General features: G+C 42.0%; 1 protein-coding gene across 1 annotated transcript in view; it reads left to right on the forward strand.

Annotated features, from left to right (window-relative positions):
- Positions 1–19,355, forward strand: part of REEP3 (receptor accessory protein 3) — a 203,091-nt gene that overhangs the window by 157,994 nt on the left and 25,742 nt on the right. Inside the window, exon 6 of the mRNA XM_030203126.1 lies at positions 18,508–18,655. Coding sequence (XP_030058986.1) covers positions 18,508–18,655 — 148 coding nt within the window. The remainder of the gene's footprint in view (positions 1–18,507; positions 18,656–19,355) is intronic.

Consider the following 19,355-nt stretch of genomic DNA (forward strand, 5'->3'; position numbering starts at 1 on the left):
TTTCCATTTTCATCATGTCTTTTACTTGTTTGCAATCCCTTTGAATGTACTGCAGTGCAGCATTTCAAATGCATGTTGAAGCACATTAATTTTTAAATATCTTCTGAGCCAGAGAAGAAAGAGAAAATATGGTTGTAACCCAGCATAGTTATATTTGGGTAAATTGAGGGAAAAGGTAGTAATTTCAGTTGCCCAGAGTTTTATGAAGAAATCCAGTAGTACAGCTAGAAGAGCCTAGAGATTTGAGATCTTATGCTGTAACATTTATGCCACACCACCTATGGATGTGTGCTTTATTTTAATATTTGATTTCCTTATTGTCCATGTCAGACTGGTCCAGACGACTGGGTTATGTCCCCCTGCTGGCAGATGGAGACAGAGAAAAATAGCTCAGACCTTAATTAACTCCCCTTCCAGAAGGCTGGTGTTGCATTCTGCTTCTCAGCAGACGGTGCAGACATCTGGCCTGGTGCAGTAACCACAAGTGGGCTGAGTAGACCTTTCCTGGGAAGACTGTAAGCCCAGATTTCCAGTGAAGCATAGACTTGAGTCTGGGGGATGCTACGGGCAGCAATCCTTTGGGGCTGATTTCCCTGCCCTCTCCCTGTTCTATAAAACCACATTTTGTCTTACAACATAAGTGATCATTAATGCATATATGAATTCTGGCTTATAGTATATGTTAGCAATAACGTTCATTAGTATATAATCCTCTTTGTAATTCCTAATAATTTGTATATATTCATATCAGGCTAGTTCTGTCGGGTACATATCATGTCTTTCATTTCATGCACTTTCTTGCTGGTAATATTGCACTGTCTTGTAGGAGTTCTGGCTTGTTTTCTGCTGTTCTTCTACCAAGTTGAGGTAACTGCTGCATAAATAAAGGCATGAAATATTATTACTAGAGATACAAAGTTGAGATTTTGTGTAGCGAATGCCTAATGGAGTTGATTCTTTGTGCTTTTCAAATTCAATTATTAAATTAATGAACTACATGAATATTTGTATCCTAGCTGTTTGTGATTTGCATACTTAATATGAGTGCTATAACTTATACTGAACCACATAGTGTCATGATTTCTAATGCTAAGTTTTGTAAATATCTATGACTGCTGTCTGACAGTTTAGCTGACGTAAGCTGAGTAAGGCATTGCAAAAATACTTGGCTAAATTTCAGGAATGTGAAGGAAGCAAATAACATAACTATGATTTTTCAGCTGCAGCATCAATTATATGGAAAATGTGTGCCTGACTGAGACAGTAGAAAATAAACTACATAATTTTGCCCTTTCTTTTAAAAGCCATATTCCCTCCTTAGTTCTTTATCATGGAAGTAGCAGAAAAGTCCACAAGGTTTTGGTGTAAGAAAGAGGAGGCAGCTCCGGAAAGTCTGATCTAAAGCAGTAAGATTTTCCGGGATGAGCTGGGCAAGTCCCTTTTGGCAGCAACAGGTTTGCACAACAGTGATTGAAGCCTTTTCAGTGGCTATTCACTGTCCTCCAAACAGGACCTGCTTCTTTACTGTGTGAATTTTGTTCTATATGTTTTATGATTCTTTTTATGTGAATTTTGCAACTGAAAACTTGTATTTCCTTGATTATTTTTTCAGTTTCCTGTTGAGCATATGACATGATGGAAGCGTGTTAGCAAAAGTGTTGTTTTTCATGGAATTATTTGAAAAGCATATGTAAAAGCTTGGCTATCTTCTGGAACTTGCTTTTTGCAATGTTTTATTGCTTACATTTCAATGCTTACTTTTAAATACAGTTTCTCATATTTTTGAGCAACTGATCACAGTAATACAATTGATTCTTTCAGTATGTGCCCTGTGAATTATCAGATATTGCCACAATATTTCTGTAATTGAATTCTGCTAAAACCATTCAGTTGACATCCTGCACTAACAACCAGGAATGTATATGTGGAAAAATCTTATTTTTGAAACAGTTCTCAACCTTTTTTGAGTTGGAGGCCACTCATGGGGTGTGCCCCTTGGAGTGAAAACAAAAGAAAAAAAAGCTGTATATCGCTGAACAGTTATAAAAACAAGACAAAATTGTATGGCTCAAAAGGCAGACTCTATATAAGGAGCAATGATATATAAGTTGCTGTACCTATCAGATCTAAATCTGATCAAATCAGCACAGTATAATCACAGACATATACAATGTCTGTGATTATACTGTGATTATGCTTTATGAGAAGTTCTGAGAGAAGAGGACATTTCTCTGGTAAGTGAACACTATTTTGCTTTGTGCTTTGGGAACTTAAAGATTGGGGTTTAAACAGTGGTGTGCTGGTAAATTTTTAACAGGCTCTCTCCCCGGTCCACCTCGGCGCCCCCCCCCCCCCATCCACCTCTGCGCCCCCCAAAATTGCAGAGCTGGTTATAGCAGGGGGGGGGGGGATTCCATTACTCTCTCCAGGAAAAAAAAAATTAAATGATCCCAGGTTCCAATCTAATTCATGTTTAATATGGGATAAAATGCCATAAATAAGTAAATAAATAAATATAAACTTTTAACGTTCAACACCTGATTCTCAAAGTGGACATATTCCAAACACTATAATGAAAATAAAATTATTTTTTTCTACCTTTGTTGTCTGGTGACTTTGTTTCTCTGATCATGCTGGCCCAGTATCTGATTCTGCTGCTCTCTATCTGTTCCCTTGACTCCGTTTCCAGGGCTTCCTTTCCATTTATTTCTTTTCTTTCCTCCTTTCTTCTTCACTTCTGGTCCTCCGCAGACTTGACTGTACAGTGGATCCAGCTTCTGCCTATTTTCTCAATCCATGTGCATTTTTTCTCCTCACTTCCTTTTCCCTCATCTAATCTCCTTCCTCTATCTTCCCTCCATGTCCAGCATTTCTTCTCTCTCCCTTCCCTCCCCTCCATCCATGTCCTGAAACTCTCCTCTCTCCCCTGCCCCCTCTGTCCATTCATGCCCAGCAATTCTCTTCTCTCCCCTGCCTCGCTCTATCCATTCATGCCCAGCAATTCTCGTCTCTCCCCTGCCCCCCTCTACCCATCCATGCCCAGCAATTCTCTTCTCTCCCCTGCCCTCCATGCCCAGCAATTCTCTTCTCTCCCCTGCCCTCCATGCCCAGCAATTCTCTTCTCTCCCCTGCCCCCCATGCCCAGCAATTCTCTTCTCTCCCCTGCCCCCCATGCCCAGCAATTCTCTTCTCTCCCCTGCCCCCCATGCCCAGCAATTCTCTTCTCTCCCCTGCCCCCCATTCCCAGCAATTCTCTTCTCTCCCCTGCCCCCCTCTACCCCTCCATGCCCAGCAATTCTCCGTTGCCCCCATCCTCCCCTCCCGCTCCCATCCATCTTTTTCTATTACCTCCGTTGAAAAGCGCCACGTTATTTAAAGCCCTGCTGCCCATTTCTAGCCTTCCCTGTTCGCTTCATGATGAGTTTGTTCCCTTAGTCCCGCCTTCGTGGAAAAAGGAACTGACGTCAGAATGACATCAGAATCCAGGACCTTGCGTTCTCTACATCACCACCTCTCCCTCCACTAGTCCGTTCTCCTCTCTCTCCTTTCCCTCATTCCCTTTCCTCCTTTTCTGAAGTTACTATTGAGGAAACTACACTTCTCCTTTCTTCCTCAAAATGTACCACCTGTTCCTCTGATCCCATTCCCACCCACCTTCTTAATGCCATCTTTCCTGGTCTTATTCCTTTTATCTGTCACATTCTCAACCTCTCACTTTCCACTGCGACTGTCCCTGCTGCCTTTAAATATGCTGTGATCACACCTCTCCTTAAGAAGCCTTCACTCGACCCTACTTGTCCCTCTAATTACCGACCCATCGCCCTCCTTCCTTTTTCTCTCCAAATTACTTGAGCGTGCTGTTCACCGCCGCTGCCTTGATTTTCTCTCCTCACATGCTATTCTTGACCCACTACAATCTGGTTTTCGCCCTCTCCACTCAACCAAAACTGCGCTTACTAAAGTCTCCAATGACCTATTACTGGCTAAATTCAGAGGTCAATATTCCATCCTCATTCTTCTTGATCTTTCCGCTGCTTTTGACACTGTCGATCACAGCATACTTCTTGATACCCTGTCCTCACTTGGATTCCAGGGCTCTGTCCTTTCCTGGTTCTCTTCCTACCTCTCCCTCCGCACCTTTAGTGTTCACTCTGGTGGATCCTCTTCTACTTCTATCCCTCTGCCTGTCGGCGTACCTCAGGGTTCTGTTTTTGGTCCCCTCCTCTTTTCTATCTACACTTCTTCCCTTGGTTCATTAATCTCATCCCATGGCTTTTCCTACCATCTCTATGCTGATGTCTCCCAAATCTACCTTTCTACCCCTGATATCTCACCTTGCATCCAAACCAAAGTTTCAGCGTGCTTGTCTGACATTGCTGTCTGGATGTCTCAATGCCACCTGAAATTAAATATGACCAAAACCGAGCTTCTCATTTTCCCCCCCAAACCCACCTCCCCACTCTCCCCGTTTTCTATTTCTGTTGATGGCTCTCTCATTCTCCCTGTCTTCTCAGCTCGAAACTTTGGGGTCATCTTTGACTCGTCTCTCTCCTTCTCTGCTCATATCCAGCAGATTGCCAAGACCTGTCGTTTCTTTCTTTACAACATCCGTAAAATCCGCCCCTTTCTTTCCGAGCACTCTACCAAAACCCTCATCCACACCCTTGTCACCTCTCGTTTAGACTACTGCAATCTGCTTCTTGCTGGCCTCCCACTTAGTCACCTCTCCTCTCTCCAGTCGGTTCAAAACTCTGCTGCCCGTCTCGTCTTCCGCCAGGGTCACTTTACTCATACTACCCCTCTCCTCAAGTCGCTTCACTGGCTCCCTATCCGTTTTCGCATCCTGTTCAAACTTCTTCTACAAACATATAAATGTACTCACTCTGCTGCTCCCCAGTATCTCTCCAGACTCATCCTTCCCTACACCCCTTCCCGTGCACTCCGCTCCATGGATAAATCCTTCTTATCTGTTCCCTTCTCCTCTACTGCCAACTCCAGACTTCGCGCCTTTTGTCTCGCTGCACCCTACGCCTGGAATAAACTTCCTGAGCCCCTACGTCCTTGGCCACCTCTAAATCTAGACTGAAAGCCCACCTCTTTAACATTGCTTTTGACTCGTAACCACTCGCCTCCACCTACCCTCCTCTCTTCCTTCCCGTTCACATTAATTGATTTGATTTGCTTACTTTATTTTTTGTCTATTAGATTGTAAGCTCTTTGAGTAGGGACTGTCTTTCTTCTATGTTTGTGCAGCGCTGCATACGCCTTGTAGCGCTATAGAAATGCTAAGTAGTAGTAGTAGTCTTCACCGAGGAAGATTTGGGAGAGATATCGGTGCCAGAAATGGTATTCAAAGCTGACGAGTTGGAGAAACTGAATGAAATCTCTATAAACCTGGAGGATGTAATGGGGCAATTTGACAAATTGAAGAGTAGCAAATCTCCTGGACCAGGTGGCATTTATCCCAGAATACTGATAGAAATGAAAAATGAACTTGCGTAACTATTGTTAGTAATATGTAATTTATCTTTAAAATTGAACGTGGTACCGGAAGATTTTTTTAAAAACAAGTTCCAGAGGAGATCCGTGAAATTATAGACCGGTGAGCCTGACGTCAGTGCTGGGAAAAATGGTAGAGACTATTATAAAGAACAAAATTACAGAGCATATTCAAAAGCATGGATTAGTGAGACAAGCCAAAATGGATTTAGTGAAGAGAAATCTTGCCTCGCCAATCTTTTACATTCCTTTGAACAAACGTGGATAAAGGTGAGCCGGTCGATATTGTGTATCTGGATTTTCAAAAGGCGTTTGACAAAGTACCTCATGAAAGATTCCAGAAGAAATTGGAGAGTCATGGGATAGCAGGTAGTGTCCTATTGTGGATTAAAAACTGGTTAAAAGATAGAAAACAGAGAGTAGGGATAAATGGTCAGTATTCTCAATGGAGAACTGTAGTTAGTGGGGTTCCCCAGGGGTCTGTGCTGGGACCGCAGCTTTTTAACATATTTATAAATGATCTAGAGATGGGAGTAACTAGTGAGGTAATTAAATTTGCTGACGACACAGAGTTATTCAAAGTTGTTAAATCGCAAGAGGGATTGTGAAAAATTACAAGAGGACCTTGGGAGACTGGGCGTCTAAATGACAGATGACGTTTAATGTGAGCAAGTGCAAAGTGATGCACGAGGGAAAGAGGAACCCGATTTATAGCTACGTAATGCAAGGTTCCACGTTAGGAGTCGCCGACCAAGAAAGGGATCTAGGTGTCGTCGTTGATGATACATTGAAACCCGCTGCTCAGTGTGCTGCAGTGGCTGAGAAAACAAATAGAATGTTAGGTATTATTAGGAAAGGAATGGAAAACCAAAGTGAGGAATTTTTAATGTCTTTGTAAAGCTCCATAGTGCGACTGCACCTCGAATATTGGGCGACGAAATGATAAGGGGAATGGGATGACTTCCCTATGAGGAAAGGCTAAAGCGGCTAGGGTTATTCGGCTTGGAGAAAAGATGGCTGAGGGGAGATATGATAGAAGTCTGTAAAATAATGAGAGGAGTGCAACGGGTAGACATGAAGCGTCTGTTTACTCTTTCCAAAAATACTAAGGCTAGGGGGCATGCAATAAAGCTACAAAGTAGTAAATTTAAAATGAATCAGAGAAAAATTTTCTTCACTCAGCGTGTAATTCTGGAATTCATTGCCAGAGAATGTGGTAAAAGGGGTTAGGCTTACGGGGTTTAAAAAGGGTTTGGATGGCTTCCTAAAGGAAAAGTCCATACACCATTGTTAAAATGGACTTGAGGAAAATCCACTGCTTATTTGTGGGATAAGCAGCATAAAATGTTTGCACTTTTTTGGGACCTTGCCAGGTATTTGTGACCTGGATTGGCCACTATTGGAAACAGAATGCTGGGCTTGATTGACCTTTGGTCTGTCCCAGTATGGCACTACTTATGCACTTATGTAAGGATGTGAAAGAGGTTTTCCCCCTTTCTGATTTCTCCATTATTACATATATGTCACGCTGAATGGTTTTGATCTTTAAACAAAATGTAATGCTACACAAAGGGAACCTGAGTAAACACAAGTTTTAAAATTCATTAGTTTATTTAAGGAACAAAGAGGCAGATGCAGCAACCAAACGTAAAAAAATCTAAATCGTTAAAGTCCCTAACGATTTTAAAATAACGAAAAATGCACCAAAAAAAAAAGTCACACATGCTGAGATCGGTATTGAAACGTACAATGTACCAAAGAATCACAATACACATCGTTAATCGGCCCCCAAATCATGCGCAGAGCAGCCAAGCGTTATGTTAGCTGCTCTGCGCATGCCACAAACAGTCAAAACACAGTCAAATCACAAGCACATGGCTCCCAAATCAAATCAAAACAAAAATAAAAAAAAGGGTCGGGAGGGGGCAAGGGCGCTCATCAGGAGCGTCCTGTACGGACGGCCTTGCCCCCCCCCCCCCGCTGCTCGCCACTTTCCGCCGCTCCCCCCACCCCGAAAAAGCAAAATGCTAGCTGCCTCGGTCCCCCTCCCTTCCTCACTACTCTGTCACCTCAGCTCCGCCTCCCGACATCCTCCGTCCTGTGCCCCGCCCCCTTTTGGGGTCGTCGCCGCCATTCCCCTCTTCCATCGGGCCCCCCTCCCTCTTACCGGGCCCGTGCAGCGCCTCTCTCCTCTGTCCGAAGGCGCTGCACAGGCAAGAAGACAGCTGATGCCTGCCTTCGCCCAGCTTCGATGGCGCGTCTTTCTCCTGCTGGGCCCGCCCCTGTCTGACGTCAGTAACCTACGTAGGTTACTGACGTCAGACAGGGGCGGGCCCAGCAGGAGAAAGCAGGAGAAAGCAGCTGATGCCTGCCTTCGCCCAGCTTCGATGGCGCGTCTTTCTCCTGCTGGGCCCGCCCCTGTCTGACGTCAGTAACCTACGTAGGTTACTGACGTCAGACAGGGGCGGGCCCAGCAGGAGAAAGCAGGAGAAAGACGCGCCATCGAAGCTGGGCGAAGGCAGGCATCAGCTGTCTTCTTGCCCGTGCAGCGCCTTCGGACAGAGGAGAGAGGCGCTGCACGGGCCCGGTAAGAGGGAGGGGGGCCCGATGGAAGAGGGGAATGGCGGCGACGACCCCAAAAGGGGGCAGGGCACAGGACGGAGGATGTCGGGAGGCGGAGCTGAGGTGAGAGAGTAGTGAGGAAGGGAGGGGGGCAGGGGCTGCTCGAATTTTGCTTTTTCGGGGTGGGGGAGTGGCGGAAAGTGGCGAGCAGCGGGGGGGGGGGGGGGGGGGGGGGGCAAGGCCGTCCGTACAGGACGCTCCTGATGAGCGCCCTTGCCTCCTCCCGATCCTTTTTTTATTTTTATTTATTTTTGTTTTTCTGACGTCCTTTGGACCAATCACAGCGCTTTTAGCTCTGCTAATGCGCTGGGATTGGCTCAAAGTTTGTTTATTTTTTCTCTTAATGATTTTTCCTGCCACAGAGCTGACCTAACGAGTGGTCCAGACCTCTCGTTAGTTTTCCTGCCTTTTTCCTGCGTAAAGGCAATCGGAAAAGGTTAGTGCATGTCGTTTCAATGGGGTTTTCACACTAATTGCTCATCTCCATTCCGTTTTCGTTAGCTGCTGGCTTCCTCGGTAAAAGCCCTTTGATGCATGCAACGGATCAAATTTTCCTCGTTGGAGAGTCATTAAAGGCTCATTTAGCTTTAGTGCATCTGCCTCAAAGTGAACACCTATGTCACTCATGTGAAAAAGTAACTGCCCCTTTAGTTAATTAACCAATTGACGAAATATAATTAGTAATTAGATTCAGTTGATTGAACCCAGCCAGTCTTGATTACAATCAGCCTTGTTGAATCTGAACCTCACTTTATATTGAACCTTTCCATGAGAGTGAAGTAGTCACCAAAAAGTTTTTACAAGAATGCAAAATTCCAGAAGAGATGAGAAAAAAGGTTGCTGAAGGTTGCTGAAATATCAGTCTGGAAAGGGTTAGAAAGCCATTTCTAAGTCTCTGAGATTCCACCGAACCAGTGAGAACTATTTCCAAATGAACAAGATTTTGAAATGTGGTGGATCTTCCCAGTGGTGGCTGCTGGGCAAAATTATTCCAAGTCAGAAATGTTCCTGGAAGAACATCCAAAGAACTGCAGGCCTCTCTAGTTTCGGCTAAGGTAAGTGTTCATGTCTCCACAACAAGAAAGAGTCTGGGCAAAAATGGGGTTATGGGAGAGTAGCAAGGCAGAATCTGCTGCTGTCCAAGAGTAACATCAGTGGTCATCTTCAATTTGCAAAAACATACCTGGTTGATTTGGGATAATGTTCTACAGTCAGATAAGTCAAAAGTAGAACTCTTTGGATAACTTGGGTCCCATTATGTAAACAAATTTCTCATCGTACCAAGTCAGTCATGGTGATAGTTTGATGATGTGAGAATGATTTGCTGCCTCAGGACCTAGAGACTTGCCATTATTAAAAGAACTATGAATTCTGAACGGTACCAAAATATTCTTAAGGAGAACATCAGGTCTTCTGTCTAACTGAAGCGCCATTGGGCTATATAAAGTCTACATCTGAATGACTGAGGAGAAGCAAAATTAAAGTTTTGGATTGGTCTAATCCAAGTCCTTACTTGAACCCAATAGAAATGCTGTGGCAGGACCTGAAATGAGAAGTTTATGCACAAAAACCTATGAATGTGTCAATTAAAATTCCTCCACAGTGATGTGAAAGACTGCTATCAAATTATAGGAAGTGTTCAGCGGTTATTATTGCTGCTAAAGGTGGTACAATCGGATATTAAGTTCATGGGGCAGTTCTTTTTCACATGGATGATATGAGTGTTGGTTAACTTTTTCTTAGTCATGATTTCTGTGTTTTTAATTTGTTATGCTTCATTTGTATTATGTTTTTTGTATTAGTATATTTCATTTATTGTAAACCACTTTATAACTTTCTTGTATCCATGCAAAATTTGTCCCTTAAATAAAGTAATTAAAAACTGTTATGTGTTTGTTCAGGTTCCCTGGGTCTAATAATGCATTTTGTTTAAAGATCAAAAACTGTTTATTATAACAATATGCAACAATAGGGGAAAACTTTTTCACATGTCAAATTAAAAACAAATACCCAAAACCTCCATAGTGTTGATATCCTGTGAGCCCTTTAATTTATTTATCTGGTAACCTAAGAATAAGTGTTGCATTTTACAAATCTGGATGTCCAAGGGGAGCTTTCAAAATGGTGTGTGCTGTTCATATAGACTTGTCTTTAGCAGCTTTTCTAAAATCACTGCTTACACATGAAGTTATTTACATGTTCAAATACCACACATCTCTTTTAAAATGACCTCCCAAATGTATTTCAAAGAAGTATATAAACATTCTAAGAAACCTTCAAGTGTATTCTGTTGGATGGATATATTTTCAGTTGTTTTTTGTTCTGGGGATGGTTATGTTGATGGACAGAGTTTGGCCCTGCTAAATATAAATTATAGTCTTTGTTTTGGAAGTAATTACGTTGCCATTTACTGGCACGGACTTCTGTGTAATTTAAATGTCTCGCTTGTGACATACATTGGAACAATTGAACCTTACTGCTTAGGCTAGGTCCTCCATAGGCTTTAAGAATGTAACTTTGTAACTTCTCTGTATGACCTCTGTGATCTCTCTACAGTGGCGTTCTATGAGAGAAACTCTCTTACAGGATGTTCTTAAATTGAAATACAAAAACGTGTGTCCTTGCACCTATTCACACAGTGAGCAGAGGCAGTAAGGATTTCCTGCTGCAGGAAATGTGTTTAATGAGGAAATTTAGTTCAAAGGGTCATCTACATCATAGTTAATGTAGTCTGCTGAATTGCATTTCCTAAGATGGTTGCTGTTAGAGGAAGGAGAAAGCGAAGAGATTTTGGATTTATTTCACACCTTTTTTCAGACAGTGGAGGGTTGAACTGCAGTGGAATTTGAAACTGGTTTCTCTGGGTTTCAGCTACTGCTGTAACCAATATGCTGCTATTGTAGTACCTGTAACCAGACATCACAGTGCAAAGTGGGTCTCCACTATCTGTAGGAGAACATGATACAGCTTTGTGTCTGTCTTCCTCGTATGTGGAGAAAGTACAATGTGGTTCACAGTCCCTGGTCATTTAATACTGACCTGGATTTGACAATCCTTTCAGAGACTAAGCATTACCTATAAATTCCCATCTCCCTGTGGTTCAATATGACAACAAACATCTCTCTTTTATGGCCAAAAAAAATTAAGCGCTCCAAGTTTCTACTAGGTCAAACTCACTGAAACTTGTTATCTAAGGAGATTAGAATTTGTTCTCATATTGGTTGTTTTTCCCCTTCTCCAGACTTTTTTTTTCCAAAGAAGCTTTTGTGCCTCCTTAGGATAAATACAAATTTATTGCCAGTAGGGATGGCAGTTACCTTTCAGTTACTTACAGCCTCCTGAAGTACTTTTTTTAGAGGGGTCTTTTAAAAAGGGCATGACCTCTCTTGTTGTAAATTATGTTCACAGATGCCCAAGAGAGGGATTTGTGACCATGAAAAACAGTTCAAATGAATGTTTGGCTCAGAGAAATTCAGTCCATTGAGTTTGGCATTGGAAACTATGGGTCTCCATGGGTACTGGTGCTGCATCAGATGCTGGGATTAGAGAATGATGCCGGGACAGAGTTTGTCCCTGTCCCGTCCCTGTGGACTCTGTCCCCATCCCCACCCCGTCCGTCCCTGCGGACTCTGTCCTGTCAACAGAAGCCTCAAGTAGTTGATTCTATATTTAAATCTTTTTATTACAGTATAAAAAGGAATATTCATAATTGTCATTTATAAAGCAAAAGTAAAAGATACATCCCCCCCATCTTCTCTCCCTCCTCTCCTTTCACAAACATCCCCTCTCATCTATACTCCCTCCCTGCCTGCCAGAAAGGACCTGAGCTGTTATAGCTTTTCCAAGCACAGCCACAGCAAACAGAAATGATCTAATTCCAACGAGCTACTGAAATAAACATTACAGAAATAAATAACAACAACTACAGACTCAGAGTACATCCAGAACTTAATTTTTATTTTCATATTTTCATCTTCCAAAATTCTAGACAGCAGATAGGACCCAAAGCAGTCCAAAACAAGTAACACAGTTTATACCTAATTGTTCAACCACCCTTAGGATTCACCTTTGGGTTTAAAAAGCAAAAACATGTGCACACGTACTGACTAAATGAATTAAAACAAAGTTTAAAGCAAATGCCCTTAAATGGTCGCGAGTGATGTCATCGTCATCTAATTAGCAAACAGCCTGAGCCAATTTTCCCCTGAACATAATTAACTTATGAACTGGACAATGTTGCCACATTTTAGACTTACTCTTTGAACTTTTGCATGAAGGGCCCTTCCCTCATTACCTCTCTGTGAAATAGTAATAAAAAAGGGCAAGTGCATTTTTATAATATACCACTGCATTCCACAAAACAAAAGGAGCAAGTTCCCACATGGCGATGTACAGGAAAAGATGTTAAATGCTCCCAGGTCTCAACTCTTAACCTAATTAAATTTTTTAAAAATTATGAATAGTAACATGTCGGATTAAGCACCTGAATTCATAACGTTTGTGTGTTTCTTGGTGTCCCTTTACATACATATTGGGTTAGACCAATGGTCCATCTAGCCCAGTATCCTGTTTTCCAAACAGTGGCCAAGCCAGATCACAAGTATCTGGCATATAAACCCAAATCATGGCAACACTTCATACTACAAATCCCAGCGCAAGCAGTTGCTTCCCATGTCTGTCTCAATAGCAGACTAGGGACTTCTCCTCCAGGAATTTGTCCAAACCTTTTTTAAATCCAGTTACGCTAACAGCTGTTATACCTCCTCTGGCAAAGAGTTCCAGAGTTTAACTATTCCCTATAATCAGCCCCTCCAAATTAACTAATAATTACTACTCTAACCGATTAAACCAATAATACTTCCTGTTCTTTGTACAGCTGTATGCTGCACAAGTCAGCATGTTGGGAGGGCACCTTACCATGGTATTCACAATGTCCAAGGCGTGTACAGTGTGTTCCTCTGGCTCTGGGCTCGCACTGAGTCCTCTGGCCGAGTCTCGACTCCGACCCCTCAGTCCTCTCTCCTCTACTTCCCAGCCCGCTACTCTCTCTTAGCGTATTTTCCTACTGTATGAGTTGACAACGCCAGCCACACACTAACATCACTAAGAAGTGTGTGCGTACCTGCACATGCAGGCAGGAGGAGGAGGCCGGATTACATGCAGGCAGGGAGGAGGAGTAGAGTAGAACGAGGAGGCCGGATTACGTTTCCCTGTCCCAGAGGTAAAAGGTAGGTGTTTGTTTTACCATGGGTACAGGGATTACTACCACTCCCATGGGGCAGGGAAATAATTGCAGATTGAGCCTGCAGTGAAACAGAGAAACATTTTGCCATCCCCACTGTGTAACTATGGATTGCTGCGGCTACCCGCTCCCGTGTCATTCTCTAGCTGGGATGCATCGACATTGAGTGTCTTGATCACCTTGACATCAAGCATTGACAGACACCATTGAGAGAAATCATAATATCTGAACACAAGGAAAGATATGTATTCATCTTTATTGGTATTGAGGGCCTGTGATGCCAAAGAACAGGCTGAGACCAGAGCATATCAGCATCGAATTTCTTAGGTGCAAGTTGCTGAAGTGCTCCTAATGTGAGGCCCACCCATCTTCTAGGATGTTGGAGAGGCTGTTAGAGTCTCCATGGGCCTGAGACCCTGCTTCTGATACACACCAGGTGACAAGGATATGGCTACTTTTACTCTTCTTCCTGCACTTTTGTTGATGGCAGCCTTTGAGGAGCAGATGGAGTGTTGCTGTGCTTGATGTGATGCTGCAGCTTTTGACATCATCAGTGTGAAGACAGGAGGCTATCGGCCAATCCTTGAGACCCATGCACTACCTTCAGGTAGAATGTTGATGTTAAGACCTTGAAGGGTTTTTGGAATGGTGTTGGCCACACCAGCATAGATCTTTAGCCCATTGGGAAGAAACTTTGCCGGTTCATCAGAGGTCCTTGCTGTCTCATGCACAAGGCCTGATCCTAAGCTCAGATCAAGGCTAGGCTCAGACTTCTTCTTTAGAATATTTTTCTGAATCTCAATCTGAGCGCTCTTGGGACTAACTAATGAGCCAGAGGTTCCTTCTGATGAAGGATTACTTGGCTTGCTGTCAGATTCCTTCTCACCCCATGAGAGCAGAAAATCCCTAGGAGGTGGCTCATGCTAGCCCTTTTAAGTTAGAGACAGAGGAGGACCCAAGGCAGAAACATTGGATATTTTCCCATTTCTTGATCTCCCACCCCCCCAAGGAGGCTGTGATAATGCTCATTTACAGACTTCTAAAGGATATGCAAATGATGTGGGGAAACCCCCTCGCTGTACCCTCTATGAATAAGATGATCAACTCTGTAGATAGAGTCCTGAAGACTTGTGGATTTTGAGCAGCAGCTTCCTCACCATTTGAATCTGGTTTTAAGAGCCAGAAGTTCCAAGACTTGCTCCTCAGTGCCTCCAGGGAGGGAAGTTTGAACATTGGAGACCTTGTGGACAAATTTTCTTCAGAATGCTTTGTTAATTTCTCACGTAGCATCCTGCCAGCTCTTTATGAGCATGCACTTGTGTGACGTGCGCAGTGTAATGGAGTTTGCTGACACTCTCTAGTGCAGGGGTATCCTGAAAACCTGACTGGCCAGGTATGTCCCGAGGACTAGATTGAGAAGGCTGAAGAACCCTGCTTGCTAGTAGCCAAAGGGAGGGAGTGTGGAAAATGCAACATATTTTTGATAAGGTATCAAGAGTGGCTGCAATGGATTTTTTGGCACCTGGAGATCTGCCTGGCTCTGGGCTTTAGACTTATATGATGTGCATGAAAAGCTTGCTGACATACTGTGCCAAGCAGAAAATCATTTTCTGAGATAAGGTACAGGATGCTGTGACACTAGTTAAACAGCATCATGAGACTTTTATAGAATTCTCTCCAGGCCCACTTACAAGCTAGCCTCCTCTTGTAAGTGGGCATCTCAGTGTAGGGCAACAGAGATCCTACTATTGTCAAAGGTGTAGGTATTTTTCTTCCTACTCATTCCTGACAAGCCAGGGTTCTCACTTCCCCCCTAGGCAGCAGAGAGCCCAAAAGACTCTGTTAGTTCTACAGCCAAAACCGAAGACAGGATTTTGACTGCCTCTAAGAGAATGTAGTCAGAATTCTTGAATCACTGTCTTCATCTGTTCAATTTGCCTCCACTCTGCATTGGGTAATATGTACAAAAGAACTCTCTTCCATCCTAGAAGCCAGTGTGGTAGAACCCATTCACCAAGGGTAAGACGTTTATTCCAGGTATTTCCTGATAGAAAAAAAAGATGAGGTATTCCATCCTGTCCTAAGAGCCCTAAGCAAATATCTGGTCAAAGAAGAGTTCAGGATGATCCCCTAGACCAACAGAATTGTCATTCAGACCAACAATCAGCTAAACACGTACTATATCACTAAACAGGGAGATAAAGGATCCTGTGTTGGAAGACTGTCAGGATGTGGAACTGGGTCAGCTCTCATGGGCTTACTCTGAGAGTCGTGTATATGGTAGGTAAGGACAACTACCTGATGGACAGGCTGAATCTTGTTCTACAGCCACATGAGTAGAAAGAGGAAGTGACCCAGAAGTCTTCATTTAAAACCTACCAACTGCTCTTGGTTATGTATGAGAGAAGGAGGAGGGTGGTAAGTGCTTAACCTTTTGCAAGTATTCATCATATACAGCGGGATACAAGTTCTCACATACCCTGCTACCTCCCTAATGTGTTGTGTTCTATAATAAACTAAGATATGAGAGAAACTGAAGTGGTCCCAGACAATAGCTGAAGGTGGCGTGTGCCATAATCCTGCTAGAAAGTTCTAGAAATGTAGACTGGAGTAGTGTTCTTATGCTGGATTCCATTGATGTGTGATCCATGTTATGAGGACTTGTATCCCACTGTCTGTGGAGAACATCTGCTACAGGTAAGTAACTTGTTCCTACCGTGGTTACTTGAATGAGCTTGGATCTGAGCAAATGGCCAGCGGGTTCTCCCCCTCTGCTTTTAGTTCAGAATCACTGGTTAATGACTCCATGGCATGATGAGTTGCAACAAAGGATGATTAGGGCAATTGAGTGAGTGTTGTCTATATTTTCATTTCAGTTTCATTGACAGTTTCATCCTTTTAAAACCATTTTCGCCATGAGTTCTTAAGTCATGAGATAAAGGCACTGTTGCTTTAAAATTGGCAGTAGTCTAAAACTGCCAGTGTTCATTCTTTATATTTTTTATTCAGGTTGTATATTGTCATTTTGTTGGGTGAATATCAGCTTTAAAGTATATTTGTATTTCACTGTCTTGCCATTAAAGCGAAACAAATGTAAGATACTTCTTAAAGTCTGTCTATTTCACTGTAATTAGAAATGAGGAAAAATTTAACACTATGCCACATACGAAATGCAAAGGGACGGTGAGACAGGCTCCCCCACCCTTCTCAACCTCTACCCCGCCCCAACTGAGCATTGAGCGCTACCTCACCGGGACCTCCCAAATGCCGAGGGAAACTGATCCCAGAGTGGTGACATCCAGAGAGGGCGAATCACCACTGGGAGAGGAAATTTCTCTCTCACCACCATTATTACTGCTTCCTCCGTGCCCGGCTTCGGCAGCTGCCCTGGAAGTGACTCAGCCTGTAGCCGGAAGTGCTTCAGACGCGTTGCAGCTCTAGCGAGGGAGTAGAGCCATTGCGAGAGAAGCCGAGGACTGAGACTAAATTCTCGGAGAAAAACACGGAGGTTAATCTGCAAAAGATCTGGTGGATGCTGACTGAAATGAATTCAACATTACAAAAGTCGTTAGGTGAAGTATTAGCTCTTAATGAAAAATTCTATGATTTGAAAACTACAGTAGAATCAGTTAAGCAAGGAGCTAGCAGTCAAAGTTACGAACTTACAAGAAACTGTTGAAAAACTTCAAGACTTTAAACATATGGTTGTTAAAGATAATACTGAGATACGCCGTAAAATAGAACAGATTGAAAATTACAATAGGAGACTGAATCTGAGAATTCTTAATTTCCCTAAACTCCCAGGGAATTCCCCTTTGGATTTATTTAAAAGATACCTCAATGAAAATTTGAAAATTCCACTGGACATTATTCCTCCGATTAACAAAATATATTATATTGCAAATCCCAATAGGGAACAGGGAAAAAAGGGAGAAGCAGAAAAATCTAATATAGATCTGGATAATTTAACAGCTCTTTTGGAGCAAACTTTGGATACAACTGAAAGAACTACACTATTAATGTTATTTGTATTCGAACAAGATCTTAATCACATAATGAAACAATACTTAATTAATTCCCTCTTTGGAGGAGAAAAAATGTGGATATATCCAGATGCCACAAAACAAACACAAAAGAAAAGCTTTTCTAGCTTTGAAAAAAAGGACAATTGAAATTGGAGGAACATTCTTCCTGGCGTACCCCTGTAAGTGTATTGTTAAATTAGGTAACACCAAATATGTCTTCTATTCACCAGATCCGTTACGATCATTTCTAAATTTGAAGCAATTGTGATAACTGCTTAAATTTAAAGAGGAGGTACTGCAGCTTAATTCTTTTGTTGTAAATGAATGTTTAAGTAATCTTCTCTATTCAACCCCCCCCCCCCCCCCCCACTATTAATGTGGTCTGAGAAAGCTTAACAATATACAAGTTTGTATTTAATTTTAGCTAAATGTTAGAGGAGTGTGGTAGCCGTGTTAGTCCACTCTTAAGGTTATCAATAGAAATCAAACAAAATAAAACATGGAAAAGAAAATAAGATGATACCTTTTTTATTGGACATAACTTAATACATTTCTTAATACATTTGCTTATTTCCGATCTGACGAAGAAGGGCAACCTTCGATAGCTAAATGTTAAAATGTTATTTTGGCTCTATTTCTAGATGAGAATACTCTTGTCAAATAATCTGAATTAATAAAAAAAAAAAAGAAATGAGGAAAAATTGCATTCATGTGCTTTGTCTCATCTGTGATCTCAAGAATACTGAGCAGTTTTGATATTTGTGGTATAAAAGGCTTTTAGAAGATTCTCTGTATAATCAACTTAGAGAATTAGACTCATCTATATGCAACAAAAATCAGAAAGAAAAACTGGTAATGGACCACTGGTTTCCTTTTCTTTTGAAAAATTGTCTTTACTTTTCAAACTTATAACTTGCAAGGAAACCAAAATTGAAATAGTGTTTCGATCGTTGTAACAGCATCAGATTTGTTGAATGTCTTGTTCTATAAAATAGTAGCATTTGAAGCATGCCCTAACAGTTCGGCTTATTTTTTTTTTTGAGGTTTGTACTGAAGCATGCACTGTTGTATGAATCTAATTTTCTTGGAGTTTGTTATTAATACTTTTGCATTATACAGGGTCAAGGAGCAATAACTGAACGTTTAAGGAGTTTCAGTATGCACGATTTAACAGCAATACAAGGAGATGAGTCAGTGGGAGGGAGGCAGTACACTGCTTTTGCTGAACCAAAAAAGAAGACAAAGACCTCTGTCAATGAAGGAATGGGTATGTCATTCTAAAATTTTTAGTTGAACATTAAAGAGGATACTACTTAATCATAAAAGAATTTTAAGTTTTATCATGTTCAGAAAGCAAAAAAGTCATCTATATTTTTGAAATCTATCTGGAGGAGGTTACATGAAAAAAAGAAACTTTGTATATTTATCAGGTCAGGTAGGATTACATTTCAACTTATTGCATTGTAGATTCATTTTTTTATTTCTTTTGATCACTTTCCTCCCCTTTAATCCAGAAGGTGGACTAGGTGTTGCCTAGGGTAGCATTGTTGGTGGTGGGGGCAGCCCAACTACAACAGCTGCTTTCCACCTACTTTTGTGCCTCTCCTCTGCCCTGCTTCATGAATCAGTCCCTCTGCCCCCTAGCATTTGGCCTGTCTATTTAAACTGCAGATCACTTCCACATAATCGGACTTCCACAGATATCTCAATCAGCACTATTGTGGTATGCATTCAAATCCAATGCTAAATTGCAATAAACTTTGAAAATGGAGGAAAAACCCTGAAAGGGCTATCATACTCAATGAAAAACTTCAAAGACTTTTAGTACTGTCATAGACATTGCCTTCATCATTGGCCAGAAAAAACCTCCATATCAAATTCAAATTTTTCACTTTATTATATTACTCTTTTTACTCTATTTATTCTTACTTTTTGCTTTTGTTTCTTAAAATATCAAATAGATGTCA

The sequence above is a fragment of the Microcaecilia unicolor genome, chromosome 5 (genome assembly GCF_901765095.1).
Source record: "Microcaecilia unicolor chromosome 5, aMicUni1.1, whole genome shotgun sequence".
NCBI lineage: Eukaryota > Metazoa > Chordata > Amphibia > Gymnophiona > Siphonopidae > Microcaecilia > Microcaecilia unicolor.